The 16008-nt window shown below is 34.1% G+C and overlaps 1 protein-coding gene and 1 long non-coding RNA gene across 4 annotated transcripts in view; one reads left to right on the forward strand and one right to left on the reverse strand.

Moving 5' to 3' along the window:
- Trpgamma (Transient receptor potential cation channel gamma) overlaps positions 1–16008 on the forward strand; it is a 369660-nt gene that overhangs the window by 345594 nt on the left and 8058 nt on the right. For all 3 annotated transcript variants that reach the window (XM_074169989.1, XM_074169988.1, XM_074169990.1), the window contains 2 exons: positions 5165–5347; positions 15579–15780. In XM_074169989.1, the coding sequence (XP_074026090.1) occupies positions 5165–5347; positions 15579–15780 (385 nt within the window). The remainder of the gene's footprint in view (positions 1–5164; positions 5348–15578; positions 15781–16008) is intronic.
- LOC141480146 (uncharacterized) lies at positions 210–1437 on the reverse strand. Its single transcript, XR_012464190.1, has 3 exons — positions 1200–1437; positions 1042–1134; positions 210–740 (listed from the first exon to the last, which is right to left on the reverse strand). It is a non-coding gene; the product is annotated as an uncharacterized lncRNA (long non-coding RNA).

Genomic DNA, 16008 nt, shown 5'->3' on the forward strand with positions numbered 1-16008 from the left:
TCTTATAATATTCTCAGAATATCTAAGGTATATTCTATTAAGAATATTCCAGGAATAGAACCCCAGGAATATTCATAAAATATTCAGGATATTCTTAGTTTATTGTAGGAATATACAATAGGGAAACAACATAGAATATTCTTTAAATATATTTTATGAATATTCTAGGAATATTTGGAATATTCCAAGAATGTGACGAGTAACCGCTATTAGGCATGTATATATTGCATTTTGATACAAGATTCACACAAGTAATAAAACACATAATATTCATAAACAAATATATTTTAAAAACAATATACACTGAAATATTTGACGTTTCAACCAATATTAAAAATAAAAAATCTAATTCAAAATATTTATTCACTGAATAAAATATTCCTGAATACTGTCATATTACAAATATTAGAAATGTATTCAAATTAGGATGTTCCTACTCTCAAACAAATGTATACTAAAAAATATACTAAAATAACAACTCTGTGAATTCATCAGCACTGATTAAAAAATAATAAATATATCATTTCATTGAAAAAGAAAAAGTGTATTACATCAAGAAATAGGTTAGGTTAGGTTTCTCACTTAAAAAAATAAACCCACAAATGAAGTATTTGAAATGAGTGGTATGATGGGTTCTTCAATGAATTTCACTTACTTAAAGTTATCCAAACTTTGCTCACCAGAATAGTTTTCCTTATATTTGTCCAACAATGCATCAGCCAGTGTTTCAATAGTAATACCTGGAACAAAATGTACATTAACGTTCATTATCACTATTTGAAAGTGGCACAATAAAACTAGAATAAAAATCAAATGGATATTTTTCGCATAGGTTACTCATGAACATTTACAACATTTTATGACTTGGAGAGCAACTTGCATTGTCTTGTTGAAAAGTACTCATTACGTTTTCAGTTCCTTGGCGCACCTGCCTGTACCAGGTACCACTCTGTTTACTTTTGGGCAAATTGATACTATCTTGAAAACGAGTGATAAAAATTGTGAAAACAAATGATACAAAAAAACGTGTCATTCACTTACTTTTCTCTATTGAAGATACACAACTGAAATCACTCTAGTTCAAACATGTACTTAGTCAAACCAACAAATCTCACACACCAACTCTCCTCGAACCTAAAATGAGGTATAGTAGGTTAATCACCATGACTTTACTATCGATACTATTGCATTTCACTTACTTTTCTTGAAGACTGAATATATGCAACTCTCCTGTTTGAAGATCCAAAATCAAACTATTCGCTGTACTGCAAATTGGACAACCCCAAATTATAAATGGTACACTGAACGTGACAGAATTATACTTTGATAATAACACCAACACACCATGCATTACACACGCGAACCTGCCACGTCAACCGCCATGTTGAATCAAATGTCGAATTTAACGCAAATGTACCATGCATTAAGGGACAGCCGCTTTCACAAGCTTATTCGACTGTCGCGCGCTACACTTCATTTGACCAATGAGAAACGTTTACTCCAATTCTTCACTTCCCCATTTCTCTGTTTCCAGGATTTTTCGCTTTGTAATTAAATAATTTCAAGTACAAAAAGACAAATAGGATGAGAATTAACCAATTTATTGATGCAATTGATCTATTTATTGGCCCATTCAAATTTTTTTGTCGTTTACAACAGTTGCTGTTGGAGCAATTCATCCAGAATCTTCGCATTGAGTTCAAAAACAGGTTAACACTATCAGGGTTATATACATTAGGTTATGCATTCGATTAAGATCTTCAAATATTTTTGTTTTTAATAATATTGAATCATTTGAATACGTTATTATAAGATAATTCAAAATTCCATTGTGTAGAATATTCCAAAATATACCGTGGGGATATATTCTAAGAATATACCATCAGGTATATTCGATCGACAATATTCTTAGAATATTCAAGGGAGAATAATCCATTTATAGACATTCTATGCACATTCTTTCGGGAATAATCCTGCCATATTCATTCAAGCATATTCTATGAATATTCTAAAGGCATGTATATATTCCAAGAATATTCTATGAATATTTGGAATATATACGTTCGTTTTATGATATACAGGGAATATTCCATGAATATCTAGTGCTGTGTGGAATAGTACATCAGGTGTACCACAAGGTTCGGTTCTGGGTTCTATCCATTTTCTGCTTTATCTAAATGATCTGGTAACCATCGACATTAAAGGAGAGTTCACACTTTTTGCGGATGACACCACCATCCTCTGGTGTGTGACAAAGATAATCTCAGAGACATCATAACTCTGGATTTCTATAGGGTTAAACAGTGGTGCGATTCAAACTCCTTATGTTTCAACACAAATAAAACAAACATTGTTTGCTTCAAACACAATTTTGACGACTTACTTATAGAAAATCACGCTATAGTTAACAAAACTTACACAAAGTTTTGAGGGGTATTTATAGATGATAAATTGAAATTTGATGAGCACTCAATTCAAATCACTGTTGAAGAAGCTACTATGTTAGTTAAAAAAGTTCAATAGGGAGCTGCTATGCCAACAGGCGTAAGTTTAAGCAGTATACAAAAAAAATTAAAGGAAATGAAATCGATTGAGAATGGAAAAGCCGCTGCTTTTTTGACAACAAATATAAAAAAAGCCACAGCTAAAAGTAACTCAGATAGTTTTGATAAAGGATTGCTTCGAAGATTTATTATTAATTATTATAGTGTTGATAAAAAGGTTCCAACTCTTCGGCGCATACATCATAAATTTTAATCCGAAAATAACTATGCTGGTCTCTACGACAGCTTGAGAAAAGTTATGCATGACATGAGATTTCATTGGAGGAAAACAAAAAATGATCGAAAATTATTAATTGAAAAGCCAGATATCGTTCAGTTGAGAACAAATTTTTTGTATGAAAGTATGAAAAAATTTCGAGAAGAAAAGCGAACCATAATTTTCATGGACGAAACCTATATTCATTACTCGCATACCCACATAAAAACCTGGTATGACAACACTAGTGAAGGTTTACATAAACCAGTATCAAAGGGACAAAGACTTAAAATAGTGAATGCGGGCCGTGAAAATGATTTTGTGAAAAATGCCTATCTGAAATTCATATCAAATACGAAGTCTGATGATTATCATAACGAGATGAACTTTACGAATTATATAAAATGGCTACAGGAGATGCTTATTCCTAATTTACCACCAAATAGTGTCTCAGTGATAGACAATGCTCCCTATCACAATGTGCAGGTAAATAAGTCTCCTACTTTATGTAATAGAAAGATCAAAATGGTGGAATGGCTAAGGCAATGAAGTATACCTTTTACATAAGATATGTTAGAAATTGATTTGTATAGCCTAATTAAAATTCATAAACCGCGATATAAAATGTATAAAATTCATGAAATTATCAGCGCTCACGGGCATACCGCTTTGAGGATTCCTCCATACCACCCTGATTTAAATCCTGTAGAGTTAGAGTGGGCGTCTTTGAAGCAATATGTTGCACAAAGAAATGTATATTTTAGCTTAAAGACGGTGGAAAGATTATGCGATGAATTTTTTAGTACGTTTTCTGAAACTGCGTGGAAAAAACGATGTTAGCATGCTCAAAGTTTTGAATAGTCTTTCAATGAAAAGGAACCAACATTAGATTTCATGGTAGTTGACATGATAATCAAGTTGCAAGAAGATAGTGACACTGAATCAGATTACATCAGTTCAGACCTTAGCGAAGATTCATCTTCCGAATATTAAGATAAAATATTTCTGTATTTGAATTTTTGCGTTTTTTCCCTCTTATAATTTTTTGCTTTGTATTGTCTTATTTGTGATTTTTACGTTCTTAGAAATTTTTCGCCGTATTTTGCGTTAAATTTAAGTATAAAAATGTACATATTTAAAAGTAAAATAAAGGCAACCTTCTAATTCAAAGCAAGTTTCATTAATTCATTCCAAACTTTTCTCCGAAAGCTAATCTGATAATTAAACAAGTTATCTTTATAGCCCTCATTTCCTGTCCTGACCAAAATTATTTTGAATTCAATAATGAGATGGACTAATAATGGGGACTTTGTACGTAGGTTTCACAGTTTATTCAGCAGACTGTACATCAACACTAAGCAGAGACAACTTTAATCGCAAATATGTGCATCTTTGTTCCTCCGAATGCTTTCTAGCTCTTCGTTACGCGCAGGCCGCAAAAATTTCACCCTTTTTCATATTCTTGACAAACTGTACACTTGCCAATCCCAAAACCATCAATTGCAAAATTTTCTTTGATATATGAAAACAAGAAAATATACAACCACCTTCCACATTGTGCTATAGGGCAATAACAAATTTTAAAAATCTGAAAATTAGTTAAAGGAATACTTCTGCAAAAAGCCTAGGTACTATGACTCAAAGGAATATTACAATGATGAATTTTAACTCTTAATATTTCAGATGCTTACATATCTGTAATGATTTTTTTATTTATTATCTGTATTGGTTTATATATCGTTTTATTTATGTGTATTCGAATATGTACATTTTATAAGCTTATAATGATTGTTCATTGTATTTCATAATTTCAACATGAAAACTTTAATACTGTTAACTTCAAAAAGTTTCACTAGCTTTATCAATAAGGATTTCTTGGACACTAAAGCATGATCGATTGATTAATTAAAATTATAAATATTCAATACTATGGATCTATTATTCAATACTTGGAAGTTCGATCACCTTATATCAAGATATACATTTAGAAGATTATAAAAAATTACAGGCATTACTGAAACGAAAATCCGAAGGTTTTCAGACAAATAATGCGAAAACTTTCTGTAGCGAAGATATCAGTTACATATGCATGTAATGTAACAAAACTTTCCAAAGAAAACTACAACCAAAATTGTTATTAGTCGTGGATAAAGTGTAGTATTCTACTCGTGTTTAATATAATCATTATACCTATACATTATAATCGCAATTGATGAATAAACCTGATTAGCTTCACCCCTTTTTATGCACTAATATGTATTCACCAATTATTGATGTTCATCTTTTTGATGGGTTAGAACAAAGTATTGTTGTTTGAGTACACTTTATTTCAAATAATGTAAAAACGTTAGCGGTTTGGTAGTTTTCAAGAATCATTTCATTGCTTCATTCATTTATATTCCAGGCTTAACTTCAAACGTGTTCACTCTCACAAACGACGCTGGGGCACCTTAATTGAAGCCGCTAAAATTGGGAAGGTTTCCAGATTAATTGGCCGCTCAAGATCAGAAGATTCGGTGTGTAATAGTTGCAAAGAAAATGGCCACAATCATTCACATAGTCGGAGTAACAGTCCAGTATCGGAAAGGTACAAAATTCATGTTGAAAATATTATTAGATTCATAACATTAACAACATTGCAAATATTTTCGAACAATCCTTTGAAAAAAGGTTATTAGTATTGTTTGATAAACATTCCGTCATAACTAAACATCAGTACAGCTTTTTGAATAAATTATGCACTGAAAATGCTATTATGGACCTTGTTGAAAAAACTGTCGATGCATTGAACAAATCGAGGTAGTGTTTAATCATATTTCTTGATTTGGTCAAAGCATATTTCGTTTCGCTTGTATATCTGACGCAAATCAGTTCGATTATGCATCCTGTCCAAAATTAAATACCACAGAACTCACAGTTTGTGTACCGTTTAGATACACAAAACTGGAACTGTCAGGAATCAGGATCATTCTCACTTTCATGCGCGCAACTCAGGTCGGAATATTTTATATTTAGAGTACAGTTGCAATTATGCAAATATTGACCATGAAATTGGCCGTGGTGGTAGTACGCCCGACTCACAATCGGAAGGTCTTGGGTTCGATTCCTACCTCGACCTGATATTTTTCTCGAGATAATTTATCTGGTTGAAGCTGGGATGATTCTGCAGCCGCATTAGAAATCACACGTTGAAAGGTAAGACCTCGTTAGTCCTTAGCTCGCAAAAGTTTCTCAACTTCTGAGAGTTGTCGTTCGTATGGGGGCGATAGCTGATTAACGGAAAAACATATTTTAAAACAGATTCTTTAAACAACACACTGAGCTTTCGAACGATCATCAGCCACACGTCTAATCCATCCTTTCAAGTTGAAATCAGACAACCAGTGTTAAGAAAAAGTTTGTTTTCAAGACTTTTTATATTTTTTTGAACATATCCCATTCCCGTCAATTTCAACCGCAGTAGTTCTTTCGCTCAATCTTGAATCAGATGAACTATCTTCCATTTCCGCTGTGAATTGTTCCATATTATTTATTATACTCAAAACTTTTAGTTTCAAAATATTGAAAGTTATATGAATAAAAGTATTATAAAATCTTCTTCTTCTTTTTCATTGTGTGATGGTCTAAGTTACTAACACTATAACGTATTGACTGTGCATTCAATTGTCAGCTGTCCGCTTCAAGTGCTGTCCACTGCCTCTTCTTCTTACAATTTTTTTCAATATTGATTATTTGTAGAAAATTCAGCTACTTTATATTCAAATTCGTGACGCCGCTACCGTCGAGTAAATTCCGCTACGGTAGCGGAATTCCGCTACGGTAGCGGAATTCCGCTACGGTTGACAAAACTGAAGCAAATAGACTACAGAGAGTTGAAATTGATGAACAGTTGAGTATCCCACAAGAAGCCACTATTGGTGTTCCACAGGGAACTGTTCTTGGATCAGTTCTCTTTCTCATTTACATAAACAGTATCACAGAAATTACCGACTTTTGTGGTAACCTCATCTGTTATGCTGATAACATCTCTGATAACACAGCTATTGTATACACAGGAGAATCATGGGAAAATGTATATAAACTTGCTGAAGCAAGAGATTGAGACATGGCTTAATTATAATCTACTGACCTTGAATGTTAGTAAGACGAAGTTTAAGACATTTTCTCTGCAAAACACTGATCAGCCACAAAAAACAAAAGTGAAAATATTAAGGTTCAGATGCGACTCACAATCAATATACATGTAATATAATAGAAGATACCTCAACTATCAAATACTTGTGTGTTATGCTGGACCAGCATTCCAGGTGGGACGAACACACAAATCAAGTCACAAAAAGACTGAGAAAGCTTATTTACTCCTTCTACTTTAGATGAGTCGGTAATATGGTATTGCATAATAACTTGGGGTGGAACACTTCATAGTACAATGACTCACATGCAAACAGTGCGAAACACTTCATCAAAAATAATATTGAAAAAGAAACATAGATTGCTTGCTAGTGATTCTTTATATACTGATACCAAATATTCTTTCCAAAACCTGACATGGATTTATTCAAACATTGAAAAATATGACCAATGAAAAACTGAAGTTAATAGATTCACCGAAAAAATACAACTACCATTGTTTTACAAGACTCATACTCAGAGATTTGTTTTCTTTTTTAGACTAAAACTCCACAATATGCTCCCAGCACCTCTGAAAGATATAAACACTCTTTCCAAATAAAAAAATTAAAATTAAACCTCTCTGAAAATACAACAGTATTTAACAATATCTTGCGGATTTGCCAAATAGATTTAGTTCACTCACAGGTTTTTAAATTGACACATCCGGTATATTAGAGCTAATGTAATGAACCATTATATTTCATCAATTCGGATTTCCATGGTCTAATATGATATAAATTGATTTGATAACCCTGAAAAAAATCAAAAAGATTAACCGAAAATAACAATTTTATTACAAATGAAATTACAAAGAAATAACATACAACAACCAAACAAATAAAAATTGAAATATTACAAAAAGTTGAAAAAATTTAAAATATTATTAACAAAAAAATTAAAACTTAAAGATTTCAAACGAAATTATGTTACAACGTTCGATTGTTGGTATCCACAATCGTCTTCGGGTGATAACTGGACTTATTCCTTCGAGATCTGACTATTTATTGGTCATTCGAGTGGTTTCACCTATCCCCTCTTTCCGCTTCATTGGTTTTGGCGGAAGATGACTTTTTGGCGGGAGTTGGTTTTTCGCTTGATTAGAGGTTTCCATATGTTACGTATCTCTACGCTAGCTGGACTGAATACGTTGTTGGAGAACATATACGCGGCTTCTTTGAATTTCCTCCTAAACCAGTGTTTCTCTTTGGGGGTGATTTCAGCTTGAGTCCAATTGATGTTGTGTTGATGAGTCCAAACATGCTCTGCTATTCCGGATTTGCTAGTTTCTCCTCGCTGTGTATGTTTCTTGTGCTCAGCAATGCGAACTTTCAATGGCCCCTTCGTTTCACCGAAGTATGATTCTCCGCACTCGCAGCGTATCCGGTAAATGCAATTCTTGGAATCGCAGTCTGCGTTTGGTGGCCTGGTTTTCGTGAGGCTGCTACGGATAGTGTTCTCAGGTCTGGAGCAGGTCCTGATGTTATACTTGGACCCAATCCGTCTTATCCTTTTCGATAATCCTCTGATATAGGGAAGTACAAGTACAGGTTGTAGCGGCTTCTCTTCCTTGTGGAGGTCTTGCTGTTTTCTAACTAAGGCCTGTTCTACCATCACTTTGTAACCATTCCATTGAAGGTCATTTTTGATGATGCCTTGTTCCTTTTCGAGACCTTCCTTTGCATTACAGAGCCCAAAAGCACGGTCCAGTAGAGTCAACCACCTTCAAACAAACGTAATGAACCATTGTTAGTTTAATGTATAAGTTTGAAAATGTCCTTATAGGACGAAACTGCAGTAACGTTAGTTACAAATAAAAGTGGTAAAAAACATAGAAAGTTTCAATTCTCCTTTCTTCAAATAACAATTACCCAGTCATTATATCTTTTAATAATGAGTTTTTTCCACTGATGGAATTGATCAGATGACCATCCAATATGTGAAGAGTGATCGACAGACTTGATCGATCTCCTCCGCAATCTGACTTGTCACTCATGATTGTTCTTCAAATGAATTGGTTTGAATGCTCTTCAACAGTGCCTGTTTCAAATCCGATTAATTCGATTTGATGTCCTTTTCCAAATGCCCCCCATCAATATTAATACCCGGTTATGTTATGAGATATGAGATTTACTATTGAATATATTCATAACTTTCATCAATTACGATTTGACTAGTATCTTCTCACCTTTGAAATTGACCAGATGACCATAATCTTTCAATATGCGTATAGTGATTTTATCGAGACTGTTAGGCTGGATTGGCATATGAAAAATATTTTGCGACTCCTTGATGAGTTTGTATCTAACCTCCACATCGAAGTCGAATTCAAAGATGCTATGAATCTCATCACTGATCGAATTGTCTCCGGCAGTGAGTATTTGTCGCTTTTTGGGTGACATATCCCAGTATGTGAGACGAAAGATTCTACGCGTAGGTGGACCATCATTCACTTACGAAATACTATTGTCTGCACTACTGTAATGATCCTGGCCGTAGTGATACTTCAAGATATCAGTATAATTTTTCAGGCTTCGTGGAACTTATCGCATACAGTATCCCTCATTTTCCTAGCATGATAGTATAGGTCGATGACGGTAATTAGACAAAGCCGATTGTGGTTCCTTCTGGTCTGGGAGTTCGATTGCCGAAGCTAATAAGAGGACCCCGCGAAGTGTCCGCGACCTTTTGGCGTGCTAGGGGAGTCTTCGAGTTGGTCGTCGATTGGGACCTCGTTGAGGTCCTCGAGATAGGACCTTGAAATGGTCCTCAATTTTTGCTCAAAAACAAATCCTCAGCTTGACATCAACAATGGAACTCTTGATGCTTTGATCTCTTCTGAAAGATTTGATGATCAAGAGGGATTTTTCTGTAACGGCGATGGAAATGAGAAGGGGTTATGTTGATTATGTTAATACCGAATCATGCGTAGTTGAAATGGGCTTGCGAAAAATGACCATTTTCAAAGTTCAGACACATATATTTTTTTAAGTAATTCTCACCGCTTAGAGTCAACGATATATTAGTGATATTTAAATAATTTGATATTGTTGGATCATGATTGGTTTTTGGTTTAATAATGATCTTTTTAGAAACATACATAGCGAAAGCTTTAGAGGAGAAACTCTTCTTGACAGCCCATATTTCACTTTTGCTCCCTGCTGAGAGCAGGCAGCATATGGAGTTTCCATTTTCTGAACGGTATGAGAAAAACGATATCAGTTTGGATACCTCTATCTGTATCTGTAGAGTAGGGAGGGTGAATATAAGCACTTAGGCCACATGTGACCCATTGTACATCCTCCCGAGGAGTTGTCCTCCTAGTCATCTTCCATCCTGTCCTTTCCAGAAAGGTGGACAGGTCACTGTCACAGAGGTTGCAATCTTATCTTATCTGATCATACGAAAAGATTCGTTTGACTTTTATTTCAATATTTCCTAAGTTTAGTTCAACTTCCGTCTTTGGTGTTGGCGTCTCAGGAAATACACTGATGATCATTGAAAATATTCAAGAAATATTTAATGGATATGAGAATGTTGAATGTTAAAGATGTAGTTCAAATGATGCCTACTTTATTAGGATAAATTCATCCTGAAATGGTCAAGGGCTTGATATCTTCATCGGTTCGGGTGAGGAAACCTCTGACAGTACTAACAATTTTAGCTTGAAGAATTGCTTCCAAATCTTCATCTCTCTGCTCATAGGTAGCAGATTAGAACTTGAAAGTACCAGCATTGTAAACAAAGGTCACCCGACCATCTCCTTTAGTCTTCCCAATTTTTCCGCTGACGAATAGTAGGCTGTTGTACAAAGCAACATAGGCATCTGATTGATTGCTATTGATTATATTTCATTCAATATTGATTGGACAACATGATAACCCAGAGATTCCAGAAAAATTAATTTTTATTTGACAGTTGTTTATGCTGGTTGATGGTCTTGGTGAAGACTGATGGGGGTATGGTGATGAGTTATTCTTACAGATAGATACTTTTGCTCTGATTCCAAAGGAATTATTATTTCTTCGTTTTGAAAACCAATGAGCCTAGAATGTTGGTCGAGCACTCGCATTGTGATGTTGTTCATTTCATTTTTATGACAAATGGGTAGGTAAATGAGATGATTCGGCGTTTCATCAATTGCGTAACTGGGATCAACGTCAACAGCAAACTTCTATATTGTATGAGACGGTGTGTCGTTGTAGAAAGCTTCAAACGTAATGATGCATGATCGGATGCATAATGTACGTTTGGTTTGAGGAAGACAGGAGAAATTCCCAGAATGTGAGCTGAACTATTCGCAGATCGGAAATCAAGTGTTTCAAACAAGATATTTTGCTTTTCAGCGTATTATTTTTCAAATTCAAATATAAAAATTCCTTGGGATTTTACTTGTACGTTTTGAGCAAAGTTTATCTGTCATTGATACGATCTTCATTGGAGTCTGAAGGTCATCGTGGTTTGGAACTGTATCCTAACGTTTCGCCAGCTCGAATGGCTGGCTTCTTCAGAGGTTTATTCATCTTGATGCTTCACCGATATCATCGGTGAACTCGTGCTGGCGAAATGTATGAATACAGTTTCAAACCACGACGGCCTTCAAACACGAATGAAGATCGTAACAATGAAAATCTTGGCCGCGAAAGCCTTAACCAATTTATCAAAGTATATCTGCTTATTGAGGCTTCAATATCATCAATTTCGTAAGATCCGGCAGGAATATCAATACAGTCTTGCTTCACCTTCTTTGAAATAATAAATTCCCGTGCCTTCTTCAATGTTTGGTAAACTGTTGTATATGAATGGAAACTGAGCAAAGCTAAATTGTATTCCAAATCGGAATACACAGAAAAAAGCATGATCTAACAACATACGATTTCAATGCGAAACGTATACAGGGTGCAGTTCAAAATACGTCTTTGAATATAAAAAAAATTCGGTGATGCAATAGAGTATACGAGTGGTTTTGAAATAAAAAGCAGCATATATAAAGTGTTTTGTAAATATACCGTCAGAAAAATTGTCAATTATTTTACCATGCGATCGCAATGAGGAATTGTACACAAGGTGATATATTTTATAGTAACGGGGTGGATTGCCTAGAGTTTCAACGTGCGATTCCAATGCGGAACGAAGAAGAAGAAAGATATATTCATTGAAATAGGTAACCCTAATATACCATATTGAATAAAATATATTACTAGTATTATAGAAATTGCAAATAATTATGGAAAATAAAAATGTAGATATAGTTCAATATTCAAAATTGAACGTTTATAGTTTGAAATATCACGGCAGACACACATATTCTATCAAAAAATACACCCCAATATAGGTGCAGCTCCAATACAATGATAAATAGAAGTATTATTCTATCTAGCACTTTGGATGGATTTCAATAACTGTTTTTGGAAAATATTCAATGATGGACTAGATTCAACTTCGTTTGGTTATTTATTGTATGCATCATGACACTATTCCTATTTGTTCTGCATACATGCAAATTAGTATGATTTCTTGCGGCATATTTATGCAATTCCAATAGATTCGTAAAGGAACTGGTAACCACCGCAATCTATTCACTTTTAGAACAATGGGCATACCACAATTTTGAGTTTTTTTTAATTGAGATGTTTGATTTAGATTGAACAGGAAAATGAAAGAAGCACAATAATCAATATGGTTGGGTAATCGCATTATATGCAGTAAATTTAGACTTAATAGATACACTATTAGAAATTCTTGCAAATAAATATAGTTCTTTAGATATTACAGAGTATAGTTCCAAATACGTCTTTGAATATAAAAAATGGCAGTGATGCAATGGAGCATACGAAAAGTGTTGAAATATAAAAAAGATATATAGAGTGTTTCTGAATATGTTTCGTTCTTCCGATTGGTTTTTATACGTCTAAAGTATACGTAGGTAGGTCTAAAGTGAGTGGGTCTATTCGACCGTAACCCATAAGGGTTTATTGTGGCTCACACCTATTCACACTCGGACAAATAAACCCAGCTTTTTAACGAAGCCGATTAGTTTGTATGGTGAGTGGTCTTCCAGGTCAGATGGTGAGAGTACGGATCTGCCAAACTCAAAGAACCTGATTCAGTCCCCAGCGGGGCAGGCATAAAGTATATGCTCTGCAGTTTCATCATTTTCCAGACAGAGGCGAGTTACACTGTCTTTCGACAGTCCAAGTATCTGCATGTGATGATTCATTCAGGTGTTCAGTGTTTGCCAATGACAGGTTCTGGTCCAGTGAAGCCGCTTGCAGTGCCCTCCTAAGGCAGGAGAGTCAGCAGCTTCATTGCCTTCCAGGCCAGTATGGCCAAGAATCCAGACCAGAGACGTGTACTCTTACCACATATTTTTTACTGGAGAACGAAAAAACCATAGGTGTGCAGTATTCATTTTGATCTACAACCTCATAATTTCTAGTGGAGAATACAAAAATGAAAACCATGAGTGTGTGACAAAGATTTTTCAAAGATGTTGAATTCCATGGTGACAAAAAAACGTTGTGATAAAATTCAGAAATTTCAGCGTTTGGAGTTTGGAAATGTGTAAGCTGCCTCAGACAACAACACATTCCTCAGAACGAATTCAACCTGTTCAATGTTATTGAACATAATGAGATATAAAATACAAATGGTTCCTGTTCAGTATAAACAACGTTGAGAAGAATATGAAAAGTGCAAGTAACAATGTTTTTGCAATGACTTGTGTAATATTATCATGTGTACTTATCTGAATTTCGAAAAATATATCGAAAGTTGAGAAAATTTGAATAAACATGTAATATAAAAGTTGATGAGTGTATGGGTTGTTTCAATGTAATTTTTCATATAATGAGAATGAAAAAATTATTCATCAAATCAATCTAGAAATAACATAAAACATTTTGTGAAATATAATAAAATGGAATTTCCAGCAAAAATAGGTTGTAAAATCATCACATTTACAGAAAGCATTGAAAATTGATAACAATACCGAACGAAAGAAAATTTCTTATCGTGAGGGGTACTGCAACTAAAGCAAAAAGCCACGATGTGAAAAAATGTGGTGAAAATGATCCAACCGCTCATCTCAATGTATTTTCCAGTATGTCGCATATTGTGCTCACCCGATACCTCTAAAGGCAAGGAATTCGTTGATGAGCTTCAGTTTTGTCAAAGCTGTAGTTGAGAAAATACAATATTTGTCTTCAAACCTGCTCAATCTTTTTTTTTTGAACTCAATGAACTGAGTTCAATAAATAAAATGGAATCATAAAAAAAGGGGAGTCATCATGTTTCATTCGCAATCATGTGATGTGGCACGAGCTCAAGGTGATAAATCTAGAGCAGAGACGATTGTCAAGGTCAAACTCCATGCTCAGGGTCATTTGGCATTTGGCCGTGTAGGATTATTAAAGGTCATATCATGTGAATATCGCTCAAGGTCGTGTGACGACAATCAAGGTCGAATGATAGGGGGAAGTTCAGTTCCGTCATTAGCACCTTACTGCAAGGGCGGAATGTCGAGAATCTTGCGCGCTATCTTCGTGACGTCATTAAAAAGCAGAAAAGCCTCATTCAATACAATTTAAGCAGATATTTGAAACGAAGAAAGAAGAATCATAACTAATCGAAGGTTGACAAACATTGCCAACCACTCTCAAACAAACGTTGATGTATTAGTTTAGAAATAGGAGTGAAAATATATCAATTTCTCATGAGTTGGCTAAAAATGCAAATGCAGATGATTTGCTGCAACATCTTTCAATAAGTTAAATCTACATCGAGGGTTTTGTGAAACGGATCGACTTCTCACATGAGGTAAAGGAAATTATATTCACATTGTATGATTGAAAATTATTATGATTAACAGTTGGGGAATATTTTTTCAAAGACCAAACACAAGCACCACAGGAAAATCCTCAAGCCGCTACCAAAATATTTGGTTTCATTTGGAGAAGGATCAGCAATATATATAGAAACTGATACCAACTGTTACAGTTCATATTGCAGAACTACTCAAATCAATCCAGAAAAGAAACTAATTTATGTACATATATACACACATATGCATATATACACATGCATATACGTAAACGAATCATATGTAAATTGTCAAATCAGAAACTGTAAATGTTGGAAAAACTATGAACTTTCTTATATCAAATCCGGAAAATATAATTTAAAATATTTTCTGAATAAACATTGATTTCTATTACTCTCAAATTTTGAAGAATCCAATTGTGTATGTCAATTACATCATGCAGAATGCATGTTGATCAATAAATGGTTTTACATTGAGTATTCTGCCATATACCTATTATTAGGTTTATGGTCAACAGACTTATAATTTGTGAATATTATTTTCATCTAATATTAAGTTTATATAAATTCCTGAATTGTGAATACATATTCTCAAGTGAGGAATGTATGTGTATAAAAAATTCCAAGTGTTACGTTTTTGAACTCAATATTTCAATTACTAAAGATAGAAAAGTATTGAATATCAGTCTTTCATCAACCTATTTTCACAATTGAATTTTCATCAATAACAACATCTTTTTTGTAAAGATCGTATTTCAATAATGTAAGCTTACATTTTGAATCAGTAACATAACTAACAATATCTCAACTAAATAACATATTTACAGATCCGAAAGTTTATCAGACTCTAATCCCAGTTTGGACGTGCAGCCTGATATACCTCGTGAAAGAGAATTGCATGGAATCGCTCATGGTTTGGCGCTGTTGAAAAAAAAGAGAAAGAAATTTTCGGCTTCCAGGAATACTAGCCCAATTATTCCTCCTACGAATCCAATTGAGCTCTCTCATAAGAAATTCCAACCCGTGAAGGTATGTAGAATTATAGAAATGATACACAAATAAGTGGAAATTGAATTGTTTTTTTCAAATTCGAAATTTCATCAATATATAGAGCAAATAATTGGTTACTTAGTTTATTATTATAATTGTGTCATTGAAATGAAGCAGAATGTTAAAATTATTGAAACGATTCCAAAACGTTTCCCCTAATTACAGAGATGAATAATTATTTTTACCAAAACTTTATGATTGCCTATA

This window comes from Leptinotarsa decemlineata, unplaced genomic scaffold (genome assembly GCF_025532065.1).
Source record: "Leptinotarsa decemlineata unplaced genomic scaffold, Ldec_3_MD MMD2_P_RNA_scaffold_6, whole genome shotgun sequence".
Classification (NCBI taxonomy): Eukaryota; Metazoa; Arthropoda; class Insecta; order Coleoptera; family Chrysomelidae; genus Leptinotarsa; species Leptinotarsa decemlineata.